This window comes from Rosa chinensis, chromosome 5 (genome assembly GCF_002994745.2).
Source record: "Rosa chinensis cultivar Old Blush chromosome 5, RchiOBHm-V2, whole genome shotgun sequence".
Lineage (NCBI taxonomy): Eukaryota > Viridiplantae > Streptophyta > Magnoliopsida > Rosales > Rosaceae > Rosa > Rosa chinensis.
This window is the reverse complement of record NC_037092.1, coordinates 29060436-29072833: the sequence shown is the minus strand read 5'-3', so window position 1 is coordinate 29072833 and position 12398 is coordinate 29060436. Positions and strand designations below refer to the sequence as shown.

The window sequence follows — 12398 nt, the reverse complement described above, 5'->3', positions numbered from 1 at the left end:
AAGACATAAATCCTAAAACATTATTAAACCCTAAAACGTAAACCCTAATACATAAAACTCAAATATGTTTTTTCTAGAAAGCAAACAGATTTGAATACAAAACTCATAGAGATTCTTATAAGAGTTTCGATTGTTTACTTAAGAAATACATACCGTAGCAAGACAACGATAACGTTAGCTCCTCTAGTTCAAATCGTTCTCTGCATATATATATATATATATATATATATATATATATATATATATATATATATATACAGATCCGATCCAGAGCGAAGCTCCGCTTTGAAATTAACGTGTGAAGTTCGAGTTTTGGGTCACTTTTCGGTCGCATATCCACATCTCGACCGTTCAGTTTTTAGGTACTAGTGTATAGATCATCTCTGCAAATTTTCAACCAAATTGATGATCGTTAAGGTATCTAACTCACTTAAACCAATGGACAGACTGAATCTGTCAACCTGAACCGTACTACTTTAAGGCAGATATCAATGCCTTAACGATCATCATTTTGGCTGAAAATTTGCAGAGACGATCTATACACTAGTACCTAAAAACTGAACGGTCGAGATGTGGATATGCGACCGAAAAGTGACCCAAAACTCGAACTTCACACGTTAATTTCAAAGCGGAGCTCCGCTCTGGATAGGATCTATATATATATATATATATATATATATATATATATATATAAAATCACAAGTAATTAATATAAAAGGATTTTTGATGAAGACTATTGGTGATGGAAGAAGAGAGCAATGAGAGAAGATGGTGACTAGAGATGAGAGAGAGACCTGAGAACAAGAGAGCGACGTGAGAATATGGAAGAAGAGAGCACGTTCTTTTTTTTCTTTGTTTTGGAAAATATATCTCCGTATTTTCTAAAATATGAGAATGAAAAGGTGAAAATGTCTATTTGTCGTTTTCCTGTTTTACGAGTAAAATAAAAAATTATTTTTAATTTTTATTTTCTGCATTTTTAAAAACAGACCAACGCACTCATTTTCAAGCCATTTTCATTTTATAAAATAAAAAAGATGACTTGAAAACATTACCGAATGCCACCTTAATTTTTGACTTTGTAAACTTTGGTTGCTCAAGAGGCTTCCTTCTTTAAATTATTTTTTTTTCTTATAAAAAAAAAAAAAAAAATACTGTGTTATGGAGCTTGCATGGTCAACTTTAGGAATTAAAATAATCAACCCAGAATTAAAGGTAGATGGCATAATTCCAGGGGTGGACGGGTGTTACGGTTTGAAGGTCCCCCTTGATTATGGCATCAACAGCGTTTTGCACCTAAAGAGTGTAATTAAATTATGGAGTGTTTAATTCCCTCCCCCCCCCCGCCCCCAAATTCTCATTATATTAAACAATTTTAACTTGGCCCACATGAGATATAGTAAACAAATAACATAATAGAACATCAAATTTTTTTTTTCTTTGTAATGAAGTCAAGGAATTAATTACTTTCTTCATTATCTTGTGATTGATATATATTGATTTTTTCCTTTCTTCATTATCTTGTGATTGATATATATTGATTTTTTTCCTTTCATTACGTTACATATATTTGATCTCTTTCATTTTGTAAGCTAGATTAATAAAAAATATTAATGATTTGTTCATGGAGATATTGTTTTTGATACTTTTTTTATAATGGAAATAGGTCAGCCACTTCATTAAGTTCAACAAGCAGTACAAGAACGAAACACCCCTATGGGGTCGACAAAAAGCAATCGTTCCTTAGGACCCCTGAAATCCCTATTCTAGAAGAATATGAACCCAACAAATCCTGAGTACACTCACCTTTTAGAAAATCCACGTGCCATTATTCTAACAAAAGCCAAGATAACCTTGAAGCAGACAAAAAAGGGAAACAACTAAGGCTCTGACTTTTGCGACCCAAACAAAAACTAAATTAAACTATCAAGAGAAGGCGACACATCGCCTTCCACAGTACCCTCCACTGCACCCTCTGCAATAGTAGAGACCACCATCTGCACGGCCTCACCCTCCACCGATGGCACAGACAAGCCCTTACCAGCAATTTTAGACTCCTCTGATTCAAAGTTCAACTTTTCCCTTCGCTTATACTTTCTAAGCTTCTTCCCTTCCTGCTCAATTGCATCTTTCGTCTTGTTCTTACTTCCTTTAGGTCTCCCAATCCTCTTCTTTCTTGGCGACACCATCAGTTTACCATTCTTATGCTGCAGCACCAAAGAGACATTCTCCTCCACCTGAAGCCTCGAGTCAGGAAAGGCTAAATACTTTTTCCCAAACCTTTCCAAAGCTGCACATCTTTTCATTTTTTTTTCCAGCTGGAGCTAATTGAAGAGAAGAAAACTCCACCCTAGGATTTAATCTCCCAGTCCCTACCAAATCCGTGAACTTAGCTAGTTATTCTGGGCAAACCTTGTCAGGGATAGATGGACCAGGTCCACAAGGGAACATACTTCCTGCCTGCTTAAAATCAACTAGTACACGTTGCATGATTATGGGGCTTTCCCTATTCTTGGCCCCTGATATTCCAAGAGTTGCATCCACCGCTTGGCTACCCTGCATTGCAAGAGTACCACCAACACTCGAAGAAACCGACTCCTGCCCAATCATGACCACCTCCATGCCTCCATTTTCTGTTACCCTGCCTATCCCCACCTCCCTAACAGGATCATCGGAAGGATAAGAACTAGCCTATGCCTCCGAACTAAGAGACAGACCAGCCATGGCGGCTGCCAGAGGTTTAGCTTTGATCGCCTCCTTCTCCTTGACCAATGTTTTGTCACACCCTAGAGCGTCGTGAAGGAACAAACCGCACTCAGGACAGAAACCCTTCACCTTTTCATAGATAAGCACCAACTCCAGTTTCACAACAGATGAGAATTCAAAAATCATCCAGGTGCGAATTCGACGACGGACATAAAAAACAATCTTGATGCGCTGCTCCTCTTCCTTACTCTTCAGCGCATTCAGATCAAACCGCACGACATGCCCTATAGAAGAGCCCACCATGGATAAAGCCACTTTATTCCTCAGCGCAATAGGCAATCCTTTCACAAACACCCAGGCTTCCATTAGATTCAGCGGTACTGATTCCACAGGACCCAGGCCATCATACTCGCCCACCACAAGCATTGTATTACGGTAAAACCATGGCCCCCCATGCATAATCCTGGTACGCATAGAAGCGCTCTCAAACTGGAACACGAAGAGCTCACCTGTGTCTTGGATAGTGAGGCCGGATCGAATGTGCCAGATGGTAGGGATAGTGCCTTTAAAACCTGGTAGCTTTGCCTTCGGCGCCAACAACCGGCCAAGTAGAAAATAACCTTCTTGAAAAGCCGCTGCCCCCGCAGCCCCCAACGAGACTACCGTCGAATCAGATGGTGTCAGTACAGCAGCAAGATGATCAATCGCTTCTGTCATTTTGGAGTGAGGTGTAGAATAGATCTGCAACATGAAGTTTTGGTATTTTTGTCGATGTAAAGAACACTGAGAAACCCTATTAGACGGCTAGGTCAGATACAAACAAATTGACTTTTGTCCCTTTTGTTTATTGTTTTTGATACATATTTTCTCTATTTTCTAAATAATAATACTATCTACCAAAAATAAAAAGTTAAAATTATCATGTCAAAAAAACTTATATTTAAGTCTCGACCCCCCCAAGTTTCAAATCCTGGTTCCGCATTTGCATAATTCCATAGGTAAAAAAATATCGCACAACACTGGCAACATCATCCCCAACTATTTCCCAACAAGAGACAAAAAAATGTCTAGTGAAACCATTAGGACCCGAAGCGCTATCAGCATCCATAGATTTCACCGCTGCCAAAATTTCTTCCGGCGTTGGAATAAGTGTAAGAGCATCATTTTCTTCAGTAGTAACCATGGAGGGAATAACCCTGTCAACTAAACACTTCAAGTTGGTATGAAGAAGCCGGACGTGTTGAGGAAGAAGAATTTACTACAGTAATGTCCAACATATTAAGTACATATAAGTACTAGAAATGACAAATATAAGTCTGTATTTTTACGAATGTATTTTTCATTACATTTCATTTTAAACACACACACACACACACACACACACACACACATATATATATATATATATATATATCGAAATTTATAATTTGCCGTTTCCTTACTTTATTGCTAAATTTTTCATAATATTTTCACTAAAAATTACTGAATTATTGAAGTACATATTTTTAACGTTTAATTCTCATCTCGAATATTACTATGATAATAGATTAGCACAAGACAAATATAGATTCGCACAAGAAAAATGTATGCTGATTAACTATATGGTACTCACAAATAATTTTTTGAAATCCCTTAAAAGAAAAAAAATTCTGAAATAAAAAGGTGATATATGTCTATCAATAATTGGATTATTGGAATGAATATGAGGTGCTCTTATCTCCTGTCTGGTTTGCTTAATTCCGTACAGGACTTTTTAACATGATTTTAGATCAAAAACTTGCCATGGAAGATTACAAGTCAACCTCCAGATCGAGCTAGGATCATTCTATTTACTTCTATGTCGTCCCATTCTGCAGATTTTTTAGGTCGCGTTTCTGGCACCATTAGTTGTTGGTAGGCCGGGGTTGGTTTCAACACATGACGTTGGCGAAAACCATACTGTTGGCATTGTTGGCATTAAGGAGGCAAACCAATGCATTTGTCTGCTTTCCAAGCTGAAAATATCATCGGTGATGTATATAGAATTTGGATGACATCTGGAAAGTCTAAGGCAGACACACAAATATGTTGATTTCGATCCAAAAACAAAGCATCACTTCCAATACTCTCAATGGGTATGGATGTGAGTTCATCACCAAAATCATATATCAATTTGTCAACTGTGACGATCAGAAAACGATCAATATCAAGCAAATGAAACCTCCTAACCATCAATAGATCTCCCTTTGACGATCCCACAAGGTATGTATTCATAACCTCATGTTAGCGTACAAATTGTTCACCATACATGAGTAGAGTAGTTCTTTTTCTGCTGACATCTACCGCAAAATCAACATTTGTGCCACCACAAACTAGAAACTGACCTTTGTAGCAAACTATGATCAATATCATGCAAGTGAAACCGTGACGATCTCCCTTGGACGATTACACTAGGTATGTATCATAACCTCATGTTGGCGGACAAAGTGTTCACCATACATGAATAATTCTTTTTCTGCTGACATCAACCGAAAAAACCGAAAAATCAACATTTGTGCCACCACAAAGTGGAAACTGACGTTTGTAGCAAACTGCATGGGTGAATCTGATAGTCGTCCCAAGGTTCTAAATCTCTGCGATATTTCCGATATATCCCCCGATATCTCCTTTTTTTGACGGACCAATATATCTAGGGGGTAAATATCTTATCTGTCACCGTTTCTGCGAAATTTCTCCGACATAGTCAAATATCCCCGATATATTAGATATTTGCGATATATCCCGATAAAGTGAAGAAATATCTGTAAAATTTGAGGTAAAAATAAATAAAAAAAACTCAGTAATTCTTTAAATAAAAATCTGTGTGAAGAGAGATTTCCTAAAGGCAAATTTGAGTGAGGAGAAATCCCCTCAAGGTGAATCTAAGTGAGTAGAAAATCTCCTCAAGGCGAATCTAGGTGAGGAAAAAAATCCCCTCAAAGCGAATCTAGGTGAGGAGAATTGGATAAATACCCTCAAGGCGATTTTGGGTGAGAAGTAATTCTCTAAAAGTCTAAATGCAAATCTGTGTGAGGAAAGATTTGGTACTGTAATGCCCCAAGCTGCACCTCACCAGCTTAAGCACGTCACAGTGCCGCGAGTCTCTAAAACATAAACCGAACGCTCGATTTACATTCTAGAGAACCGCTAGGCATTTTGTTTGAAAACTTTTCGTAGAAGGTACTGTGTAGTCTGTGACTATTTTTGTAACTTTGTATGTAGTTTGTAACTCTGTAGTTGAATAATAGAAAGAAGATAAAGCCATAAAGGTTCAATTATTCAAATGAGGCCAAATGACATTGCAGAAGGAAGTCAAGGAACCATATATGGATGACATGATGAGAAGAGAGTGCAGAGTACGGAGTATTAAATTTAGGCTATGCATCTTGAAAAAGTGAGGAATAACGAAGCTACTGTGTAGTCTGTGTCTTAAACCTGAAATTTTTTTTTGGAAGTTGTCTCTTGTTTTAGTGGATCAACATAATTAAAAATAGAAAGTGATATATGATATGAAGCAAACTACAGACTGTTAAATAGTTAAATGTAATTCATCTTTTTTTTTTATTGATTTTATTTTATTAAGTGCAATGTTTATAAAACTATACAAAGGGCCCCAAATTGCAGATTGTATGCTTTAGAGATGCAAAGGAATCATTTGGGTCAACCATAGCAAGAAAAACAAGAGAAACCAGAAATACAGGTTTGTGGTATATCTGTATATGTATACATTAAAACACACACATACACACACATATAATTTCTTTAATAGAAAATGTTGATCTATTATAGCAGTAACTCATTGTAGTAGCTTTACAGCTGATTGGTGGACATAATGTGGGTATTCTGCACCAAACATGCAGAAAATTGCAATGCGTGTTTTGGCACAAACGGCTTCTTCTTCTGCGTGTGAGAGAAATTGGAGTACATTTGCTATTATTCATACCAAGCAAAGGAACCGTTATTCATACCAAGCAAAGGAACCGTTTGGCATATCAGAAGTTGGAAAAGCTTGTATACTGCTACTACAACATGAAGCTGCAGCTGCGAGATAAACAGGCAAAGAATAATGTGGTAAATGAAAACAACTATATAGATCTACTTCATGTTGCAAGCGAGCCGCTTGATAATGGCATTGATCAACTTCATGATTGGATTATGCCTGCACACCTCGATGATGAAGCTGGAAGACCTCTTCCATAAGTTATAGAAATTGCAACTAATGCTGGAATCAACGTAGAGAGTCTTATCTGAAGAAGTTGTTAAAAACCCAGAAGATAATTCAGATAGTGATGATGCGTGGGGTGGTACAGCAACTCCAGATAGTTCTGATGATGGTGGAGAGGGTGGAAGCGGAACAGGTGGTGGAGGTGAAAGATATGAATATGGACAATCTTCTGTGGATGGAGGATTCCAATTTACCTGTGAAGATAATTTTGATCATGCCACCCAAGATGAAGACCACGGAGTGAGAACAGCTGGTCATGGTGCTCAAGAGAAGACCCGATATGGGAGGAGGACTAGGGGTGCAACTGATGATCAAAGTACCCCATATGATGTTTCTTCAATTGCCTTAAGTTTTGACTTTATCAGTTTAGGCACAGAGCGCAGTGGGATCTCAAATGAATCTCATGAAAGCAACAATCAATTTGGTTATGATGCTTATGGATATAATCAATATGGAGAAGTATATGATCAATCATCTAGTTGGGTTCATCCTTATTATCCCCTTATAGGGAAAACAGTCGGCAGCTCTAAAGAGATCTATAACTATCATGTTCATCACTACAATTCGCACTATATGGGTCATATGTCTTGGTCTGATTATTGCATTTTCGTAGACCAGCGAGTGGCTTTTCAACCGCCTAGAGTCTCTTTTTGGATGTAGATGAAGTTTACATTCATATGTATTTATATGTAGTTCTAAATTTCTAATAAAATGACTTTTTTCAAAAACGATATTTTCGTACATTGTATCCTCGATATATCCCCGATATATCCGATATCTCCTTTTTTCAAAATACCGATAGATATGAATACCGATATTTCAATCCTTGAGTCGTCCCACTGTCTACGAGAGCAATCATGTTCCCCCGACTTAAAATGGGTTAACCTGGTGTCAGCATTATAAACATCGTGGTTATAAATTACTAAAACTTGATAATCATCAGGGAATGAAGAAGGGTCAGCAGCCAGTACAACTTTCTTAATGTAGTAGGAACCTGTTGCTCGTACTGGTAGAACCGTTGCTGGTACCGGTGGAAGGGTAATGGTTCGTCCGGTGAAAGGGTTTAAGAGGTTTATTGCTACCAAATTGCCTTGTGCAGAAGCCAACCACCCATGGGAAGATACACAATACTTATTGTTATCGTAATCACGTACGTTATTCAGTTTCAGCTGAAACCTGCAAGTCTTATCTTGTGTAGCACTACGCAAGGTCATGATTCTTTCGCCGCTCTGTTGTTGTTCTGTAAGCATCATTGAGGAGGCTGTTTGTGACATGATCCGAAGCGTTGCTGCCGCTGATTTAAAGCAACTAATTGCCAATGCTGGCAAACTACTCCAAACCGAATGTAGTCGATTTTTATCAACTTGTCTAGTATCAAATCCGAAGGTCCCTTTGAAGCGATTCCCAAACTGAACCTGACCTCACCCGAGTGCTCGTATTTGCTTTTTGGTCTTTATCCCTACCATAATGCTAGTATTAAATTTCTTGTTACGAACTTGCGATCACTCCAAAATTGATCCGCACTTTTTATACCTTTATAGTATATATTCCCAGCTTTAAACCCTATAACATAAAGCACTCCCACGATCATGACCAAACCTAATAAGGGAAGATGATTATTTATATCCGGATTAGGATTTGACACACACACACACACACACACACAGTCCGTCTCAGGTGCGGACGTCCGTATCGAGCGAACGATACGGATTTTCTGTTTTCGACCACTTTCCGGCCACATTTTTACGTCTTAACCGTTCAGTTTTTAGGTCCTAGTGTATAGATCACCTCTGCAAAATTTCAGCCAATTTGGTGATCGTTAAGGCATCCAAAACTGCAATTTACCATTATAAATACGAACGGTTCCGGTTCGACAGATTCGGTCTGTTCGTGTAAAATGCAGTTTTGGATGCCTTAACGATCACCAAATTGGCTGAAATTTTGTAGAGATGATCTATACACTAGGACTTAAAAACTGAACAGTTAAGATGTAAAATGTGGCCGGAAAGTAGTCGAAAACAGGAAATCCGTATCGAAAATTCGGTACAGACGTCCGCGCCTGAGAAAATTCCTATATACATACATACATACATACTACATTTTGCTTACTTAAATTGGTTAATAAAGAAGAAGCTGGCAGATGATGAGATTGTAGAGATTCAGCCAACTGCTTTTACCAACTTCCTGAAAAGAAAAGAAAAAAGGAAAAAGGAAAAAAAAAAAACACAAAACCAGAACTCCATATCCAATTATCCTGCTTCTGCCTTGCACACTGTTAGGACTCCTGATCCCAACACACACTACTAATTAAAATTACTAAAACCGGGGATTTCAACCGAGAACCGAAAACTCATAAAAAGTCCAGTGAGGGATCGATTCTCACTACCATGTCCAGCAAGTTGTCCCTTTAAACACAACATCACCTTCGGTGACTTGTAGTAATCCAGTCTCATACAAAAATTACTCAAAATTCACAGCCTTATTTGGCACGCAAGTTCATTCATGTAACAAGAAAAACCCTAAAAGCAACTAAATTCCTGTGCTTCCTCTCAAAACTGATATGATTATAAAGCGTATATAAACAGAAGATAACTTGCATCAAAAAATAATATACAAGGCATGACGCAAAATCCAAAACATGATGTACACTTGTGATGCTAATTTGGTCTGTTCTAATACAGGAGCCGGTTCACTACCAAAAGGTTCTGCAGGATTGGTATTCTTCTTTGACTATATCCCCAATTTAACATCACATACCATTGTAGACAGGTAGGTGATTACAACCCTATTTCCAAATTTTCTAGGAAATATTTCTCATTCTATTTTATATCATTGTTTTCATTATCTATGAGTAATAATAGATTATCTTTTAAGCATCACTAGTTGTCAACATCAACAGTTCTTATTTCAAGCAATCTCAGTCAACATCCGTTACTTCTGCTTCAACATCAACAACTGCCGTAGAAGAATCCTTCTTCCCTGTAACCCAGTGTCAAGCTCAGAACGTGTAATGATTCAGCATTTATAACTATACAGAACAAGTACAATTTTAATTTCATCTATCATTACAGGTCTAAATCTGTCCTGTATTAGATAAAAGTGAAGGCGCACAATGTTTATATGACATATTTTCAAAGAGAATGGTGAATGGTGACAAAACATTATAAGAATTGCAGGAAGAAAGTATGGAAATCAACAAGAAATAGGAATGATGCAGATGTTAATATCATCAGATTCAAATGCAGGCTGGTAATGCTACAACGCAATAGATGAATGATAATCAAGAAAAAAATAGAAACCTGTTTTTGAACGTGTGTAGTCATTAAATGCCTGGCCAAATGTTGTAGATCGATTAGAGAAATTCACTGGGTCCATTACAAACTTGTTGTCCACCACTGAAATTAAAACAATGTCTTAACACATGAGGCAATGCCAACAGTACTATCACATCAGATACTATAGCAAACTTATTCATAGTTCAGAAGATTAATCCTTAAAAGCATGCCAAGAAAGCAAGAGCAGCTCCTACTGATAGTACGTGGACATACAGAACGGAGGTAAAAAAAAAAAAAAAAATCAATGAAAGCATAACCACTAGTTACTGAGTTTAGACCTGAGATTTAGCAACATAAAAGTATGAGTTTGTACAAAGTAAAAAGATATGTGTCGCTAGTTGCACCGGTTGCAAAAACTTCTTCATTCTACCAATAGGAGAAAGATCCATGAAAGGTTTTTTAAACTCAAATAAACAAAAAACAAATTGGTTCACCAAAGTTCAAAAAAGTCCTGTACTATAATTCCTAGTGGCAATCCCAGTAAAATGTCTACAGTCTGAGACGATTAAAAACACCAAAACCAGAATTCATAACACAAGCGCAAGAAACCCAAAGACATAGAATGTACCAGAGAATGGCTGACTACAGTAGGGGCACTGCTGCATACCATCATTTAAAGTAGATCTGCATAAACATTACAACATTCCAAGTTAGGTGAATTATTATACATAAGAATGTTGTATAACGTAAAGATAGACAATTATAGGCGTCCATAAGTTAGTTTGACATCATAACAGATTCCAACAGGTCTTACTTGAAAATCTGAAAATCATTTCCGCAGTTTGGGCACTGCAAGTACATCACACATAAAATCAATCATCAAAGGCAGAAAGACACCGGGACTACGAAAATAATCCTTTAGATCTGAAAATCACCATCAGGATGCTATACAACAATTTTTGGATGAAGAATTCAACGATTTTTTTACATTAATGAGTAATCCATCTCGTACACCAACTCATTCTAATATCCTATAACATGCATTTCCCCTATATTTCTGACATGAGAAAGAATGAACTGATCATGATACACTAGATTTTTATCACCTATCTTCATTGTCTACGTAAAAAGCACCTCTGTGATACAGTTATTCAGTTACAATTACCTATATTATAAGATTTGTATATGGATAAACTAACTCCAGATGCTTGCAAAAGCATTATGAAATTATCTGTGATAATATTTGAAGCTTACAGAACAAATCTAAAATATTTGTTTTACTAAAGGAGGCTTTCAAATACCTATTTGCTCAAAAAAAAAAAGGTAGGTATCAATATTGTAGTGATCAACATGGAAATTAAAGCACTGGAGCAACAATATTCAGTTGTCAAAGCAAGAGCAAATACCAGTTGCAGAAACTATAATGAGCTTTAAAAAGTGAACAAAAGCCAAAAAAAAATTTGAGGTATTCTTACACTGTCTTGAACCATATCCCGTCCTGCCCACCACAGAAAAGCACCCAAACCAACAATTGGCACAAGAAATGCTATGAGCTGCATGTTGAAAAAGCATCAATTTCATTACTGTGACAATAGCACAATGAGTATATTCAACACAGATAGAATACCCAAATGGAAAGAAAGAGAGTACCCAAATGGAAACAATAGCATCCAAAAGCCAACCAAGCTGCCCAGTAAATGAAAGATAAGTCAACCCAATAGCCACAGCTATATTACCCAACACCCTAGCAGTAGTTCCATCATCTTTCCCACCACCTCCACCATTAAACCCAAACCCCTGATTAAACCTCACCACAACCTCTCTTTTCTTCTGCCTATTCCACCCCTCATCTTTCACCAAAATTCCATCTCCACTGATAGACCCTCCCTCCCAAAAAGCCCTCAACTTGAACCTGTTGAGCTTCAAAGAAGCAATCTTTGTTCTGGGTAGAGAGCAATACTTGATGGGTTTGTTGTATGTGTCATTTTGCAAACTGCTCAACCTGAAAGCTAAGGAATTGATGGAGATTTGAACAATGGCTGTCATGGAAACGGTGGAAGTTGAAGAACAGAGGAGACCCCAATATCTAAAACACTGGTTTTGAGATGTTGATAGAGGATTTCATGATAGTCATGATGGCCTGGCCCTGGATTAAAAACTAAAAAGATAATTTT

General features: G+C 37.3%; 2 protein-coding genes across 3 annotated transcripts; both read right to left on the bottom strand.

The window, feature by feature from the left end:
- Window positions 1-2691: 2691 nt before the first annotated feature.
- On the bottom strand, window positions 2692-3423 carry LOC112203582. Its single transcript, XM_024344526.1, has one exon. It carries the CDS (start codon window positions 3421-3423, stop codon window positions 2692-2694), a length of 732 nt encoding a protein of 243 aa, XP_024200294.1.
- Window positions 3424-9492: 6069 nt separating this feature from the next.
- On the bottom strand, window positions 9493-12398 carry LOC112164509. 2 transcript variants are annotated; one of them, XM_040519773.1, is made up of 6 exons: window positions 11875-12398; window positions 11700-11777; window positions 11039-11073; window positions 10853-10908; window positions 10249-10362; window positions 9493-9928 (listed from the first exon to the last, which is right to left on the bottom strand). In XM_040519773.1, exons 1-6 carry the CDS (start codon window positions 12268-12270, stop codon window positions 9867-9869), a joined length of 741 nt encoding a protein of 246 aa, XP_040375707.1. In that variant the 5' UTR covers window positions 12271-12398; the 3' UTR covers window positions 9493-9866. The 2 variants fall into 2 exon arrangements, with proteins under 2 accessions (XP_040375707.1, XP_024156488.1); XM_024300720.2 differs by having other exon boundaries at window positions 10249-10344; window positions 11875-12394.

What these genes read in the sequence shown, in the direction of transcription:
- LOC112203582 (XM_024344526.1), bottom strand. Translation starts at nt 3,423, where the DNA reads ATGACAGAAGCGATTGATCATCTTGCTGCTGTACTGACACCATCTGAT.
- LOC112164509 (XM_040519773.1), bottom strand. Translation starts at nt 12,270, where the DNA reads ATGACAGCCATTGTTCAAATCTCCATCAATTCCTTAGCTTTCAGGTTG. An exon ending in ATGCTATTGTTTCCATTTGG is followed by an intron (nt 11,778 to 11,874) that starts GTACTCTCTTTC and finishes TTCAACATGCAG; the next exon opens with CTCATAGCATTTCTTGTGCC. An exon ending in GGGATATGGTTCAAGACAGT is followed by an intron (nt 11,074 to 11,699) that starts GTAAGAATACCT and finishes ATGTACTTGCAG; the next exon opens with TGCCCAAACTGCGGAAATGA.